Source organism: Ctenopharyngodon idella, chromosome 2 (assembly GCF_019924925.1).
Source record: "Ctenopharyngodon idella isolate HZGC_01 chromosome 2, HZGC01, whole genome shotgun sequence".
NCBI lineage: Eukaryota > Metazoa > Chordata > Actinopteri > Cypriniformes > Xenocyprididae > Ctenopharyngodon > Ctenopharyngodon idella.
The window spans coordinates 11,123,413-11,142,239 of record NC_067221.1 but is presented as its reverse complement, the minus strand read 5'-3'; the positions used below and the strand labels follow the sequence as shown (position 1 = coordinate 11,142,239).

Below are 18,827 nucleotides of genomic sequence, written 5' to 3'. Positions count from 1 at the left end.
CGAGAGCTGTTCCAACCACAAAACTTTGCAATGTTGTTTGTGAATGTTTGTTGGAACTATGGTTTTGGGAAACACATAATCGCTGAACTATGTTGGTCACTTGCAATCATAGTTGACTAACAATGCTTTTGGGAAACGCACCCCAGATCAGGAAAGTTATTTCTAGTTTTATAAACAATATTCATTAGATGGTGAGTGAATATACTGTGGGTGGTCCGTGGGCATGCCGTCTGAGACTAAGCTGGTCTAGACAGGGAGTTTTTGCATATTCTGCATTGTGTTTTCAGTCTCATCAAACATTTAACAGTGAAGAAGTACTCTGGTGCTGTGTTGAAAATGGTTGGGGAGCAAAAACCGCACAATTATCCTGCTAGAACTCTCTGTGGTGCTCCGCTGAATGCATAAAACTTTGGTAGAAAGGCAGGGGAGGGAAAGGTCAAACCTTGCTGTCGATCTCACTAGTGCCCAGGGCTGTCTGGATGACATAGAGCAGCGCATCAGTCAGACCCTCACACTCTCTCATCCTTCGGCGGGCCTCTTCTCCGGCTGAACTCACATTCCTGTAGAGAACACAAGAACGCACACATGCATACAATGTCACAAATGTTGTATTATCGACACCATTGATTACGTTTTGGCAGTTCTGAGCTTCAAGTCAATACTAAACCAACCAAAGGGCAGATGGTCTTCGACATCAATAAGCTTTTCATGGAAATGAGTAGTAATTCACTTTTCCCCTCAAGTTTTTTTCACACAGAACAATATTTGGAAAGCAGTGTTTTAATACTCTCTGAAAAGTCAACTCTGCGATAGGAGAAGGTATTTTAAAGGGGTGGTTGATTATGATTTCACTTTTTTTTTAACTTTAGTTAGTGTGTAATGTTGCTGTTTGAGCATAAACAACATCTGCAAAGTTACAACGCTCAAAGTTCAATGCAGAGATAGATATTTTCTTTTAAAGAATTTGCTTTTTATGGACTACAACAAACGGCTGGTAGGGACTACAATGAGCTTCTTCTCATATTAGTGATCATGAGATCATTAACCCTACAATCAGATCATTAGCCCTACAATTTACATAACCCCACCCCCGGGAACACGCAACAAAGGGGGTGAGGCCATGTTGGGCTGCTTTAGAGAAGAGGAAGAGTTGTAGTAGAGTGTTGTTACCATGCCATCATTTTATGTCAGACTGCTTCACAAACGAGGGTCAATTCAACGCTGGATTTGCACAAAAGATTAATATGACGGCACATGCTAGTCGATGAGTTGAATCAACTCCACAACAACTACGTAAATTTATCCACTAACCATTCAGAAACGTCCAGATGCATTCTAAAAGTTCTTCCCGAGTCTCTCCATCAGTGTCCGACTCCAGCTTGAACAATGTAAGGCTGAACACTGATAATCGTCATTTTGGCTGCGTGAGATTCTACAGTTTTGTTGTTGTTGAGCAACCGAAGCACAAGCTGTTAAAGCTCCGCCCTCTTTTGGAAAGCGGGCCGGGAGCAGCAGCTCATTTGCATTTAAAGGGACACACAAAAACAACTTGTTTTTGCTCACACCCAAACGGGCAAATTTGACATGCTATAATAAATGATCTGTGGGATACTTTGAGCTGAAACTTCACAGAGACATTCTGGGGACACCAGAAACTTATATTACATCTTGTTAAATGGGCATTATAGGTCTGGCGAAGAAGAAAAATTCTTAATGAAGAAAAATTTCACAAATCAGCTTTATCAGCTTTATGAATCACCAGCAACATGCCTCAAAGCAACAAGCCTAGAATCCCAAGAGCTGGAGCCTCAGGAGACCTGAATCAGGAAGTCTGATCTGAGCAGGGTCTTATTCAAAGGTGCTTGTGAGGAATCAAAGACCACATCCTGTCCTCTCTCTCTCTCTCTCCAAGAAGCTTCTAAGAGATCTGTGTGTCTCAGGCAGCTGCAGGTGGTGTGGCAACTGTGTCCAACCATTAAATATTCAATCAGACTTCTAGTTCCTCAGCCATCCATGAAGAGGATTAATTATCACGCTGGGCGTAGGGAGCTTAGTCCAGCAATCCAAGAGTGACTCAGCACTTTCTACAATCCTGCTGCTTCAGACCTGAACACTGATGTGCAGCGGGAGAGAGTTAAGTATGTGCATATAGTATGTGCTATAAATGTAAAGTGTTAATGTCAAGTTGAGTTTTAAAGTGAAAAGTTTCTGGGCTCCGAAAGTATCTGATGTTTTTCAGTGAGATCCTAATAGCTTAAGTGATATCAAAATGCACCTTTCCATTTAGTAAGCAAAAAATAGAAAGCAACTGGAAAATATGATATTAAGATGACACAATACCAACAGCATTACGATGGAAAAGGCTAAACGTGTGCAAATAATGTGATCATCACATTCATCACATAGATAAAAATGACAACACACAGCAGTCAAACATATTGACAGACTTGACAGGCTTTTTAAACCACTAGCCAGATACATAAACATTTGACACTATGCCAAACGTGTTGTGCCAAATCCTACCCCCCATCCAAATCCTACCCCTTTGGACTCTAAGGAGTCGTTGTTTTTAAAACATCATTAAAAAACCTGTCACATCCTGACCATATTTTGTTCTGGTTCATCAAATGGCTTTTTGTTAGACTTTTGCTTAATTATGTAGAGTATATGCAGGCTAACCGGTTAGTTATCAAGCTATATACAAATAGAATATATACAAGAATAGGAAATGTAATTGCTTTGGGGGGGCAAAAGAGAATTGGACACGAAGAAGGTTTTGGCATGCCACCAGGTCCACAGTCACAGTGGACAAAATCCTATTGTTGAATCAGACCAATCCTGGCCAGAATATAATCCTACTGAAGTGGCAGAACGAGCTCCATCACAAAATGGTTTTATGCACAGTCTGAGACCAGCCAAATTCATCAAATTCAACTGAATCTATTTATTCAAATCAATTAACTTAAGTTATCAGTTGAAGGGCTCCTAGAAAAGCCTCAAAGCTAATTCGCAAGCGTGTTTGGTTGACACACAGAAGCACAGAGCCATTATCCAGCTGTGTACTTTTGCCCACTGAGACCCCAATATACTGTGACACTTCTGAAGGCACACAAATTCATCATATCATGTCATTTTGAAAGACGGAAATTCTGAGGCATTAACATAATATTTGCATAATTCTTACTTGAATAATCACCTAATAAAACAATGAATTGCTTCTAAGTGAAGATTAAGCCTCTTAAGAGCAAAAATAGAAACTTAAAATGATGCTGTGCCTGTAAATAAATGAAAAACAATAGATGTTGAATAAATACTTGGATTGACATTAATTAGGAGCTGTACCTGAGGCACCCGGTAGCATTGCGGAGCACCTGTGAGGAATGCAGGTGCAGTTTGCGGTCGTCCTGGTGGGGTGAGGTGTCCCAGCCCGAGTGAGGAATAATGACCGTGTTGGTCAGCACTGCCAGAGCATCCTGAATTATGGGCATCTTCAGAGCATCACATGAAGACAAGTTCCACAGCACACCTGTATACAAGAACATCATCTATGAACCAAAAAACGTCTCATCCAATGGTGAAGAACACACAGACTATATTTAAACACAGATTACAATTTCCCTTCGTCACCTTGAGTTTTTGTTATGCATAATATATATATATATATATATATAATTAAAAGCACTGATTGCAGCTTTGAATATTACATGAGGTCTTGGTCAAGAGCCCTCAAGTGAAATCATTTCCAAAGTTTCACTAGTGTCCTCATCAGCTCTTGTTAGTATGAACGTTAGATTGTGTGGTCCAAGCCACATCACAATCAAGACTGAACTGTGAACTGCTAGAATGTAGAGTATGGCTAAACTGTGTCTCATTTTGCATACTATTTGTCCAAAAAGAATGTTATAAACATTTTATCTCTTTCATGAGAACCCTACTGCTTTGATTCAGTGTACAAGGGAGCACTTTTGCACATTCCTCCTCCCTGCTGATAGGGTATAGAACTTTGTCCCAGCTAATTGTACCTTATGTTGTTTGTTAAATATCACAGACTTCCAGTCTTCCAGTTATAATAATAAGAAATGTTTCTTGAGCACCAAATCAGCATATTAGAATGACTTCTGCAGGATCATGTGACACTGAAGACTGAGTAAAAAAATCAGCTTTGCCATCACAGGAATAAATTACACTTTAAAATATATTAAAATAGAAAATAGTTATTTTAAATTGTAACAATATTAAAAACTATTTCAAATCATTTGACTGTTTTTTTGATCAAATAAATGCAGCCTTGGTGAGCATTAACATTTAAAGCTGCTGTCCGTAAGTTTTGCCTCTTTATCGCCATCTCTGTTTGAAACCTGCAATTGCAGTTATAAATCTGATGTTTGCTGTCAGTCACCACATCGGTGTGGATACTGTACTTCGAAATCACAGATTCTACGTCTTGGAAGTATGACCAAAATTAAGAATTTTCACCGGAAAATGTCATCTGAACAAATCAGTAACAAATCTGACACTTATATTCTGACCAACTGAGAAAAAAAGCTTTTTTGAAAAAAAAATTGTAGGCCTACAATCGCGCTGCCAATGGTGATTAAATCTAACGATCGCTTAGCTCATATTACATCAAACCGTGCAAATTATTATTATTGCTATACTTTGTTCTCAAATTGTTAATGTTAAGAACATGACTATGTATTTAGTGTGTTAGTGTTACCTTTAGATTTCAATTTCTGTAGCCACTCTGCAGTCTGAAGTCTTTTGCTTTTGATTACGGGTCAATCTCCAGTTGTCACTGATGATTGTCATTTGGACATTTCTGGATTACAATCCGCCATCAAAATGATAAGTTTAATTATTTCTAGCTGCTATGAGAAAAGGCTATAAATGATCTGATACCAGCAGCATCCTCACATGATATAGTCTACTAGCAGGGATTCCTTCCTTTCTGTTTACAGACGTGACATAATGACACAAAGACGAACGGCCGCATGCTCGAATTTCCCACGGAAACCCACCAGTACCAATTTTATTATAAATCATTATTACAAGCTTACTGTTGTGAATCGGGCTAAGGTAAGGAGATAGTTTTGACACTGGCTGGTTATGTACTTGCTAAAAAATTGATTTTTGGATAATTTTTAACCAAAAAAAGTTGCGTACTGCAGCTTTAAAAAAAAAAAAATCTTATCGACCTAAAACATTTTAACGGTAGTGTATGTTTGTTCCAAAATGTTGTAACATAAGAGCTTATTACAAACACCAAGGAATATCTGCTAGATATTGACATGCAACTACACCATGGTTGTGTCCTCATTCACATACTATCCGCCCAAAATAGTCAACTAAAAGAAAAAAAACAGTATGCCAAATGGCAGTGTGCATCTATACATTAAGTAACAATGCCATTTAATGAATTTTAATGTAACTAATTTATCTAGATGCTAACACACAAGCAAGCTCAAACAGTACCAGCAAAGTGGTTTTAAAAAGTAATTTTATGACATGCTAGTACGTCCAAAGAGTACAAATACATCTAATGTTGTTGCTACATATTCAAAAGTAAGTACTTTTGCATAACCAGCAAAGTACATACTTTTATTACATGGTAGAAGTATGTAAATCAGAATGCTGCCTATGGATGTTTTCCTGTCATTTGTTTGATACCTTCCACTGATGCTAGTTACCCAAAACGACTGAATCTTTATGTGGGACTCTATAATAGTGTTTTTAAGAGTTAGTAGTGGCAAGAAACATCTTTCTTACTAGTGTTTCTAAATCCAGCTCCTGGGGGCTGCTATTTGGGTGTCTCACTGCTGTTGAGGTCATTAAATCCAAGGGCTCAAAGTAACTTCCTAACTACACTGTAACTACACCATCTGGTTCTAAAAAGCGTATTTCACCATTGACCAACCTTTCAAAATTGGCCATGCATTCTCACAACTTTTTGTAAGCAACATATATCACTATTATTTTTCATTACATTTCTTTTGAAAAGCATGAAATGGACTCACTCTGCAAGCTCTGTCCCAGCCAATTTAATCTTATCTTATTTTATCCTATCCAATCTTGTTTGTTAAACATCAAAGACTTATTTTATATGCAGCCACCTGCAGAACGAAGAGTTCTGAGCTCAAACAGGCCCCAGCAGGTCTGAGGAAATGTTGCTAGAGGGTTGTTGTTACGGACTGACTAGAGGACTCTTTGTCTTCTGTTCTGAACCGCTCTCTTATTTAAACATTAATTGTCTTTGAAAAAGCATAAATGGCTTCTCCCCTCTTTCCAAATGTTTATAATCTATTTCATCGAAGACGAAAGACACGGAGCGGTAATAAGCAAGTGCCACTCAGGCTCAACTTTGCCTATATTCAATTTGAAACATTTTAGATGTTTCTCGGAGCTCTGGATTCAGGAGGATGGTGATTTTTCAATTGATGGACATTTAGATTGCTCACCAGGCTGAAACACAAGGGAGCCGCAACGTCCTATTGAAGCGTCTCCCAACAATTCAGCATCTGACATTTATGAAATGCCTCAAAAAGCAAATTGCCGCCCAATTTTTCCGACATCTCTCAGGAACTGTCTCTGTACCAGGAATATTTCTATAGGGGATTTAGAGGAGCCTTTGTCTTTTGTCAGAGCGTCAAGACTCATTATACACAATTCCCCAAAGAGGCTATGCCAAGCACTGGTATTATCCTTAATTATTATAGCCCTAACCAATTAGGAGATCATTAACAAATCATTTAATGGGTAGTGGGGTCTACAGTAACAAGCGGATGATTCTAGGAGAGCTGATTAACAAATTGGGCCCAATTATAAGGAAGCCTGAGATAGTGACAGAAAGGTCATATACAATGTATTTGTATTCTGAACATGCAAAAAAGGCGGTAAGAAAGGAAATAAAGATCCATTCAAAGATAGGGGGCAGACACCACGTCCTAATCAGGCACCACACAAAAGAAACAGGATGTTTTGTTCACGCCCACTGTGAAATCGCATTGGTCGAATATCTCTTTTCATACACTGTAACTGCATAATATACTTGAAGTATTGTGCCTTTCAAGTGGAGCTGGAAATATTGTTTTAATTACAATTTCCAAGCATATGAATGACCAAGCGGAGTCATGCTTAAAAGTTTGAAACTTGCAATTCTAGATGATACACAAGTTGTTGTCACAAGGCATGTTGATTTGAAGTATGGGGGAAACTAACCTATATACAGTATGATATAATATAATATAATATAATATAATATAGAGGGCAGTGAGTGAAAAGCAAGTCTATAGCAAATGGTGTAAAGTTTTTAGTTGTGATTCCTGAAATAAGTAATAAAGTAAGTGAATTAATAATTTTCATAATTTCGAAATTAGAAGTAGTTATTTTTGTTTATTGTTCACAATATAATCTTTTGTTTTGTTTATGCAACTTCCATGTTATGTCTCCAATTTGAATGCGTGGAATGTCATAATGAAGAACGCCGAGGTACGAGTTTCCCAGGTGCACTAAAAGGAGACCTTTTAGACAACAGAGTAGCTGTTGCAATCTAAACTATACCTGTATATCTCAATGCAACATATATTCTCTGGCTCTGTAGGCATCATTGTCCGACTCCGGTTCGAACACATAAGGCTGAACAATGCTACAGTTTCTGACATTTTCAGTGCATGAGATTGTCCTATTTTGTTGTTGCATGAGCTCTTGAAGCTCCGCCCTCAGCAGCTCGTTTGCATCTAAAGGGAAACACACAAAAACTGCGTGTTTTTGCTCACCCTCCAAAAGTGGCAATTTTAACATGCTATAAAAAATGATCTGTGGGGTATTTTGAGCTAAAACTTCACATTCACACTCTGGGGACATCAGAGACTTATTTTACATCTTGTAAAATGAGGTATAATAGGTCGCCTTTAAAGGCAGCATAAGTTCTGCAGCATTTCCTCTTTCAGTGTGGACAAACAAATTACTTCTCGCCAGTATCCCGTCACGTCAGAGAACAAAGGAGAAGGAATGAGAAATAAATGTGCTTAATGTGTCCTGAGCACCTGTGAGCAGCTCTCTGATCTCCACGTCTGTTGTCTTGCGCAGGAGTCGCACGAGTGCAGGGATCCCACCGCAGTTCTTCAGGGCAATCTTGTTGTCATCGTTGGCCTTGCCATAAACCAGGTTCCTAAGTGCGCCGCAAGCACTTCTGTGCACGTCAGTCATACGGTGATCCAGCAAGTCCACCAGCAGCTGAATCCCACCCTGCCTTCGTATCTGATACACAGAGCCAAACAAATATTGGTAGACATTTTTAGAAAAATTTTATCAATCAACCCTGCAGAAAAGATCACAAGAATAGGGTCTAAATCTATCGGTTTAGATGTTGGTCGCCAGTACAGTGCATTAAATCAAACAAAAGTGTCAGTAAAAACACTGATCACAGTTTCCACTATTTCTTTAAAAAAATGTTTTAAAGTTTCAAACATTTATAAATGAACATCATTTATTAGCATAACAGGTTTTGGAGAAAAGCGGCATGTTATACAACCTGTCCATTTTGGCATCTGCCTAGTTTGACTAGTTTCCATCAAGTGGCGAATAAACCGTTTATTTTGCTATACCAATTATACACTGTTATGTTTTTTTTTCCTTCTGTCCATATCCTGAAAAGACAACCAACCCATTTTTGGGTCACCAGTTGAAAACCACTAAGTTAGAATGACCATACCAACACTTACTGTAAACAAACAAACAAACCAGCCTGAACCAGCATGGAAATTCAAATGAAGCTGAAATCCCCATGTCACATGTATGTTCTGTTTTGGTTTAGTTCTAGTTCCTGTACCTGTTTCCTTTGTTCTCACTTTCCTGCCACTAGTTAGTTTCCTTGGCTACATATTAAGACAGTTTAGTTTCCTAGTGTGTGCTAGTTTGTTCCCTTGTTTACTGATTATGTTCACCTGTCTATCATTATGTCTCCCTGTGTATTTCAGCCTTGAGTTCTCTGTTCTTTGCCTCGTGTTGAACTTATGTTCTTGTATCGCCCTTTCTGGATTATTAAATACTGTGTTTATTGTTCACTCTGCGTCGTGCATTTCTCCTTTTTGGATTTACTATTGCAATGCCTGACACCCCACTGCAAAGATTTACTAGTACATAGCTTATGTAGAGCATGCAGAATGTGTTTGATGTTGCTATGCAGGAGTTACCTCTGATTTGATCTTGTTGTCTCCAAAGCACAAGTGCTGGAGGTAGGCGGCAGCGTTGGACTGTACTGATGGAAACTGGTGCTGCAGCATTTGGATGACCTCCGGCAGTTCAGGATCCCTCCAGCCAAATTCCCTGAAGAGGCACATATACACACAAAAGTGAACATGGAGAAGCGTTCACATAAAGAAACAATATAACATTAAAAAAAGCATGTTTGTGAAGGTGTCTATCATAAAATAAAACAGCATATTTCTCTTATATGGTGTGTAAACATATATATTTTTTTAAATTCTCCTCTCTGGAGTCTCTGAATGTTTCTCTTCGCAATTAATCAAACCGAATGCAACATACTCTAACTTTCTGCCAACATCTGTGATCTCCCGCTGTCAAATGTACTAGTTTTCTCTTTTGAAAATAGTTAAGTTATACTTATTAACATTGAAACGAATGCCACTAAACAATGAAAACAAATTAACCTCAAAATATGATGTATGACAGTGCTTGTAAGGAGAAAAAAAAAAGAAAAAGAAAAAATAGCACATGAGAAACAAAGGTTTTACAGATACCACACGTCAGTGATCATTTTTTAAATTCAGATTTTCATGCTTTCTGCAGAGGAATGTCAGATCACGGGTAATCTATACAGACAATAACATCCTCCCAGAAATGTCGGCCTTATAACGGGTATCAGTGACAGCTGTGCTATTGCCTGGAGCAGTCCTAAGGTGCCTGGAACCCCATAGGGGAAGATCTGCATTTCCTAAACCCCTGGGTCCCGTGACTTTGCCATTAGAATATCAGTACCAACACCATGATTTAGGAAAGCAGCAAGAACAAATTCAACATACCATCCTGATGTCTGCTGTGAAAATACACGCATACTGCATGTAGGCAAGAGAGAAGAAAATTGTGCTTGACATTCAAGTCTTTTTCTTCCTCTCTTTTCCTCCGACCAGCAAACACTGTCTCTATGCTACTCCATGTCAGAGGCTGTCAAACAAGAGGAACTGATTCAAATAATAAGATTCAGTATGAAAGAGATGGGGCGGTAATGATAGAAAGAGAACACAAGAAAAGATGGAAGAGAAGAGAGGAAAAATAAGACACTGGTGGAGGCAGAGAGAAAATGCAATGCTGCCAAAAAGCAACATGATGGACAAACATTTCTGGGTAAGAGGCACCATGGGAAACATCTATTGTAGCATGTCCCATTTCTCTCTAGCACAACCAGTAAACCTGAGCGGGCAATTGCGGTCATGAAAAGAAGAATGGGATCCATTGGGAAAAGGTCAAAAAGGAGATAATCCTGTAAGATGGGCACTTTGTTTTCACTTTGCTTTTTATCATTGTTTAACCTTGAGAAATGAATGCGTGTTTAAATCACATCTCACTAAGCTCCTATGTTGAGGGCTTTGTTCACAAAAATAGGGAACCGAGTACATTACAGAGGGTCGGAATTGCCCACAAACTCTCCAATGCATTAGATGCAATGACAGCAGGCTGTCATAAATCACAGGAGCGGGCTAATTGATAATGTTTGCGTTAATCAGTAATTAAAGCGTAACACAAAAATGGCTGTAAAATGGATGAAGTTTATATGGTAATCAATGTGGCGCTGTCACCCAAGTCAACTCTGGGTTAATTAGTGTAAATACATTTTTGACAGAAGCTCTAAAATGACTCTGTTAATTAACTAGTGCACTAAAGTGAAATTATTCACTCAGTGTTTACCCCATATAGAGGGCAATAAAGCAAAAGGCATAACCCCAATGCTTTACCAGCTTCTGAGTTCATCAAGAAGTGACATTTGTGTTTAGCAAAGCAAAAGGCTAAAGCTAGCTGCTTTGACAGTAAGCAGCTAATAATAATACTGTTAATATTGATAATACAACCAATAACATTATACAACCATATAAAAACCAAGCACCTTGTGAATGTGAACAACAGTTCAATAAACAATATGTAAGATACTGCTCTGTAATTTGCATAAGAGACTGTAAATATTTTTGCTTCACATATTTTTGCTTTGTCATTTAAAATAATGAAGTGAAGCCACTGTAGAATTATATGTTGAGACTCTGATGAACACAATGAAATGGAACAAAACGAAAATGGTCTTCTTGATTCGATTACATAATTTGCCATTTTTAACATAAGTGGGAACGGCCATTTTTGGCTTAAAAGTCGGTTAGCGGTTCAAAAAGATTCTGTTATGCTGCTTGATGTTGCACACTGGTATTTGTTTATTATCGTTGTCATTAACACTAGTTTGTACCACAGATAGTTTTAATATTTACTGCACTTTAGTTATTCTTCTAGTTGTTTACCTATAGTGGCTAATGAATTGGAAATTCACAGAAAATAGCTTACTTCTGCATTGAAAAATTAGGTGGATACACAGTCTTGTACCTGCATCTTGTACCGAGCAAGTTGGTGGTGTCATTGTCGATTTTTTACTAATGTAAAAAAGGAACAGGGAAATATCTTTGGCACCAAGGCCGTTGAAGAAGTGGGCAGTCACAGTTTTGCTCTACACCCATGGATAATGCAGCATCACAGCATGAACGAATGCATACATAAGCGATGAGAACTAAACGTGTAGTAATGATTTAAATGTGCATAGCAGGGCACTCCGATTTATTAGATATTTGCTGCTCTAGAAACCGACTATATCATTTATGATTAAAGTCAGAATAGTAATGGCACCCTGCTCGTCCTCGTTCGCATCATTAAACCTGAATCATTCCCAGCAGGCCAGTCCAACAGGGACACGCACATATGCAGAGTGCAAGCTGCTGCAGCCTGGTGACACTCCCTCCTCTCTGTCAGGTCTGTCACTGGCAGCCAAATCCTTAACCTCCCCATTATGACAATTAATGCCTGGGTGAGGCCACTCCCCCAGCACAGCTCCAGTCACTGTGACAAACCGTTGAAGCAGGGATGAACCTACCATTAATCACCAAACATGAATAATCGAACGTCTGCTCAGAGCCCAGGCCTGCAAAAAATGACATTCCTTGCCAAAGCCGGAGAAGGATTTGGCTTGGAAATGACTCATTCACGCTACAGAGAACAGAGAGCTCTTTCGTTATGTGCGCTCTCAGACTTGAGATTTCACCTCTCGTGGTCTGACATCTAGAGATGCTGTGGGTGGGTGGCTGGTCTACTAATAAACCGTTTGTCCCTTAAACTTCACCTGCAGGATCCACCACCTACAATTAAACTAAGCGTTGACCTTCATTCTAACAGTCAGAAACAAGAGAGGCTCTGTTCCAAAACCTAGTGTGCTGCCTACGTAGACAGTGTTTAAAGGTATGCAAGCAGACTTTGACAAAAAACAGGAGAATCAGCATTTGTCCCTCTAGAGAGGGTGGGAAATTCATTGCTCATTGGAAAAAAAATACATTAAAAATTAAAAATTTATTTTACCCAATATTTATGTATTTTCAGGCTTATTAGAGTATCATCCAGTTAGCTTAACAAAATGCAAATATAGAGTGCTGCAGGAATGAGGAAACTTCTGGCTTTATTGCCCCAAAGTCAATGGGTTTTTTAAATGGGTTTTTGGTTAATTGCCTAAAATAAGGTCAGTGGTTAACACAAGTGTAGTTCTCTTATAGCCTCACTTTAGCTTTTCACATCTGGCAATTGTATTTAGGCTTCAAAATTCCTAAAAGTTGTGTTCATCTGTGAAGATTACCTTGATGAACAAAGTGTGTAAGAATCAGACTTATGTTGGTCACAGAGCTTATTTTCTGCAAAAACACAGAAGGCAAAGGAAAAATCCTATTGGTTTTTTGACGAGGGAACAAGGATGATGATCTTCTGGGTTGGCTCACAAAATTACATCATTCTATTACTTTAGCACTCTATTAAACTCTACTGAGATCAACTTAGTCTTCTGTGAGAGGCTTTACTTGTGTGGTGAGGTTCATTGACTGTATGCTCACAGCAAAATCCCCAGTGTTAAACTAACACCCAAAGTGTACATATGAGTCCATCTTGCTGGGTGTTAAAAAGTAACACTAAAGCAGTGTTAAAGTTAATGAGATAATTGATTGATGATTGAGTGATGATTGACAATCAGTAGTGACACCTGATGTTAATAAGCAGAATCACTGAAGAAACAACAAGAGAAAAAGAGAGAGACACGACAACTACAACTGACTTCCAGCCATTAAACATTATTACACTTATTATTAACCAGTTTGATTTTATTTCTGTAATACATCAACAAAAGTTCTCATTCAGAATTAACAGATGTTTAGATGTTAATGTTTTAATGAAAGTTTAGTTTAAAGTCACCATGATGGTGAAAAGCATTTCCTTTAGTTGGGCTCTTGACTCTTCATTTATTAACATTAATTTTTCTTTGGCTGCTCCAACTTTGTGTTTGTAGAGCACATTTGTTATGGCCAGAGAAATTATGATCTGGGCTGCATTTCCCAAAAGTGTTGTAAGCTAAAGTTGATCGGTTTAGGTTTACAGTGCTTTGGGAAGCACAGCCATGATGATTGTGTTTTGATGATGACATTTTCATTGTGAAATGGCCTGATTTGTTGGAGACATCCAGTATTGTTAACTGGTCATATAGATGTTATATTTCTTTACACTAAATCTGTTACCGCTTGAGATCCAGCAGAGTTTCTATAATCTGAGGTTTATTTAAAACACACACAGACATCAAGAATCAGCATATGACCCTCAACAATGGTGACAATCAAAGTGCTTCATGTTGCAGTGCATGATGGGAGCCACCAATCAAAACTCATCCATGGCTCCCATCATGCATTGCTGCATGAATAAATTATGCAGCTGAATTGTCCTGTAATTTTCATAGATTGTTCATGTTTGCTTTTATTTTGCTGTTGTTTTGTTGTGACAGTAGCTTGTTTTGTGATGTTCAGAGTTGATCTGTTTGTCAGTATTTTGTATTTATTTATTGTCACCGTTCTTGAGAATCATATGCTGATTCTTGATGTCTGTGTGTGTCTAAACACAGAAGCTTCTGTGCATAATGTATTTTTCTTAAAAAAAAAAAATTGTTCATACTGCTGTTGGATCTCAAGCTGTAAAATCACAGGACTACCATCATTAATACTAAAGCTACACATCAAGCATACAGTCAGAGATTTAGACTCCAAATGACATCAGGCCATTGCATAATGATAGTATCATCACCAAAACATAGTGTGACCAGATCATATTTTCTCTGGTCATAACAAATGTGCTTTACAAACACAAAGGTGGAGCAGACAGAGAAAAACTAATAATAAAAGGTAAAGCGTCAAAAGCCCAACTAAAGCACACGCTGACCTCTTTCATGGTGACTTGAAATGAAACAATCCATAAAACATTAATTAACACCTTTTTTCTCTCTTTCCTTCAATGATTCTGCTTATTAACATCAGGTGTCACTACTGATTGTCAATCATCACTCAATCATCAATCAATTATCTCATTAACTTTAACTATGCTTCAGAGTTACTTTTTAACACCCGGCAAGATGGACTCATATGTACACTTTGGGTGTTAATTTAACACTGGGGATTTTGCTGTGCTGCCTATATATGCAGCAAGGCTGCTCGCTAGTTTTTGGAACAAAGAGAGAGAGAGAGAAAGAAATGGGTCTTGTTGTCCATGGATTTATAAAAGGTTTGCTAGGCATGCAGCTTGAAAATCCTTCAGCAGAGTTTGATGTAACATTTGAGCACTCACTGGATTGAGACAAACTCTCCTGTTTGTGACAGGTCTTTGTTTGGGCTTTTGTTCTGGTTCAGTCAGGTGAGCCTATCTTTTATCCCCATAGCAGAAACATTAACACCACAAAACCCAGCTTCGTGTTGCAGCGCAACAGCTGAAATAACCCACGGGGCCAGAGGAAGAAGAGGATAAACCCCTTGTGGACCACTGAATGTTTCGTGGCATAAAAAAACAGCCAAATAAAAGCATCATAAATTATGCATTCAAGATGCTTGACTGAGCGTGATTATTAGAAATAGAGTTAATGCATTGATATTTTGAAAGGGATGCAGTTGAGGTAAATCTAATAAAGTCTTTATGCGAGATGCACATGGATCAGTTTATTGGGAAGCGGCTAACATGGGGAAATCAGCAGCATACTATATTGGATTTATTCTACAAATTTTAATTTTTTTCTTCATATTAATCATTGTTAGTGAATCTACCATCTTTATCATAATATATGAATATATAAAAAAACACTGCAAGATACTAACAATTCACTCACAAATAACAATGTTTACATATGATCTTCAACAGTATGTTTTTCGTTATGTGTCGATTTTGAAATTATGGCCTATACAATAAGACAATAATTATTGTGGGCAATAACCGATAAATGGCTAATATTATAAATGTATACTACTATGTAGTATTAAAAAACTCAAATAAATAGTTTGAATGTTGCATCACAACATTATAATGTACAGTATTATAGAAAAATAAAAAAATATTAAAAAAATGAAGAACAAACATTCCTTTAGGAATTTCAACAAATTATGAAATCATAGATATATAGTGCATTGTTATATGTTTTAATTACAATTGTTTAATTAATGAATCACAGTATCTTTTTCATCTCATCTCCAACGTAAAAAAAAAAAACTTTTAACTTCCTTTATTTTCGGCAGTGATTTCATTGGCAAGGTTAAAGGGGCTCTATGTAGAATTCAGAAACCCTTGTTATTAGCGACACCGGTGGCCATTAAGTGAACTGCAGCCAGCAACTTATTGCTTGACGTAGAAGAGACTGAACGTGATTCAAGGCCCCGATATACTCACTGCAAAGTTTCTTTTCATCATTACTTAGAAGTAAAATTAAGTTGTAAATACCTTTGCAGCAATGTACTGTTAACGAACATCCAGACGCCGCCCACGCTGTTGAGAGCGACATTTAGATGAATATGTAAATATGTACTGCAAGCTTTCCTCTCAATAACAAAAATGACACCGGTGTCGTTTTTTTTGCAAAAATAATACAAGAAAATTCTAACAATGCACTCAATTAGTCAGTTCTCTGTCATGTCTTGCTCAAAGACAGAAGTGGCATTGCTAAGTGCCACATGTTCAAAGTGTGTGCAGCACCAACATAACTGCCACACTGCAGGCCTGTTTGTATGTCATACAACTAGCTTCTGGCATTACGGGCAGATGAATAGAGAACTTACACATGCTGAACAGAGTAAATAAGACCAGTCACCAGCCCATGTAATCACTGCAGCTCTAGCTTGTGGCTTAGCCGCTGAAGCGTGCACACTGTTAAAACAAACACTCTAATGAGCATAGAGCTCCTCTGTCCTCTCGGCTTGCTCCCTGGCTTTCCTATTCAAACAAGAGCAAAGCGCTGAATAAGCTTCAAGCACATGAAACATGCACTTCATGCACTTCCATTCTGGTGCGTGCTTTTGTCTGAAAGAAAATGAGCGCCGTAACAACAACATGTGACAGCTCAATCAAAGACGGTGTGCATACAAAAGAATTGTGGGTTCATGGATAAAGGCGATGTTGAAATACCTTTTTTCTATCCCACCTTAAAGGCACAGTCCAGCCAAAAATAAAAATTCTGTCATAATTTACTCAGTTTACTGTCATTTCAAACCTGTATGACTATCTTTCTCATTTATTGTATGGACACACACACACACAAAAAAAAGGTCAGGAAGGACATGATTGTGAGTAAATGCTGACAGAATCTTTACGATTCCTATCACTGACTGCCACAACACAGCAATACTGGCTTGACCTTGAGTTTGGAGCGGGATTATCTGCTTGTCCAACCAATGGAAGATAGGGGGAATGTTTGGGAAACATATTTGACAACAGTAATTGTTGAGCAACTCTGTTTACAGTTGTTAGTTACACATTTCATATTTAAAGTCGCAATGAAATCAAAATTGACCATTTTTATTTTTATGGAATATGTTTATTATAAATGATTTATCCATGCACATCATTATTTTTTACTAAAGTTGATCGCAATTTCCATTTCATGCCGACTTTAACATGATTTGCCCAAGTAGTACCTTGGTTAACAGCCTTATTTGGTCATCCTGAGATACACTTAGGGGCGCTGAACAATGTTCATATTAATATATCATTTACTTTTGGGCAGGTTAAGGTTAGGTTATATTGTTCCAGAACCAACATAATATGTTCTACTACAGTAAATCATGTTGTGTGGGGCAACTAACCAGCAGTCAGTTTGAGATTACAGATGGGTAATTCTGACAGCTCTCACCCTACAGTAGAATGAACCTCTAATATACTGTTTTGACAGCCATAAGAGGAACTGGGGACTCAGAGAGCTGCTAACGGTCACATAAATATGATTTGTGCAGCCAAGAGAGGTAAGCTCTAGCAGGGTGTGAACATGCGACCCGCAGTTGACCCCTTATTTAGGAAATAGTGGTCAGCAGTGTTGTGGATTCAGCACACACATGCTTGAATGGTCCTGAGAGGCGGCTTGAACTGTCTGCAATGAGAGAGGTCAGGAAATGTCTCTGTCACGTTCAGTGACCACTTCATCTCCTGCCACCCACTCAGAGTACAGATCAGAGAATCAACACTGCACTTCTCAGCTTTAGACTATATTAATGCAGTGTTGAACGAGGCAAATGCTTCTGACTTTTTTAAACAAAACAGTCACATGAATTTGATGTCCACAAAATGGTCAAATAAATCCTCACATCTTATATTACTAGTATTATACTGGAATCAAAAGAGTTCTGTTGAATCACAGAGGAGCGTATGCCTTATGACAAAGGCATTTCTGGAAAATGACATTACATACATAAAGGTGCAGTAGGGGATCTGGGAAATGCTAACGTTAGCCTGCTAGCATCGAAAGCACGAGATCCCAGCCTCCCTGCAAATCACCGTCCAAAGCCACGCCTCTTCCAAAAAACATGAAGGCACACACACACACACAGCTGCTCTTGGCAAAGTGTCACAAGAGATGGCGTTAAACTACCTCATATCTCAAAGCACATAACATTACAATAATAATGAATGCAAACAACTTAGATAGCTTGTACCTGACTGCTGCAGATTCATTTCGGTGTTGATACTGTTGACATGGAAACACATAACTCCAAGTGTGACTGAACAGCTCCGGTTAGAACGCCACGAGTTGCCATCTCTTAATTACGGTAGTTATGGCGTGAACGCAGCATAAGCTCATTGTTTTGATTCGGTAGGAACTGAAAAAGGTGGCTGCTGTTTGTTTGTGGTGCTCCGTGACTGACGTCTGTCTACATAAAGTCTGCAGAGCATGAAACGCGGTGATGATGTATGATGTCTGCGCAAACAGGGTGCGCGAGGGTATCTATCTATCTATCGTTCAAAAGTGTTAGGTCCCTTAGATTTTTTCGTTTTTGAAAGAAGTTTACTAAGGCAGCATTTATTTGATCAAAAATACAGTAAAATGCAGTAATATTGTGAAATATTACAATTTAAAATAATGGTTTCCTATTTTAATATATTAATTTATAATGCAATATATTCCTATGATGGCAAAGCTGAATTTTCAGCAGCTTTTATTTTAGTCTTCAGAGTCACATGATCCTTCAGAAATCATTATAATATGATGATTTTGTGCTTAAGAAACATTTCTT

The 18,827-nt window shown here is 38.2% G+C and overlaps 2 protein-coding genes across 7 annotated transcripts in view; both read right to left on the bottom strand.

Moving 5' to 3' along the window:
• Nucleotides 1-18,827, bottom strand: part of rgs20 (regulator of G protein signaling 20) — a 192,292-nt gene that overhangs the window by 65,254 nt on the left and 108,211 nt on the right. The gene's annotated exons all lie outside the window — the stretch shown is intronic.
• Nucleotides 1-18,827, bottom strand: part of ctnnd2b (catenin (cadherin-associated protein), delta 2b) — a 91,706-nt gene that overhangs the window by 14,919 nt on the left and 57,960 nt on the right. For all 6 annotated transcript variants that reach the window (XM_051883149.1, XM_051883151.1, XM_051883148.1 and 3 more), the window contains 4 exons: nucleotides 9,192-9,324; nucleotides 8,043-8,256; nucleotides 3,343-3,526; nucleotides 443-560 (listed from right to left, as the gene is read on the bottom strand). In XM_051883149.1, coding sequence (XP_051739109.1) covers nucleotides 443-560; nucleotides 3,343-3,526; nucleotides 8,043-8,256; nucleotides 9,192-9,324 — 649 coding nt within the window. The remainder of the gene's footprint in view (nucleotides 1-442; nucleotides 561-3,342; nucleotides 3,527-8,042; nucleotides 8,257-9,191; nucleotides 9,325-18,827) is intronic.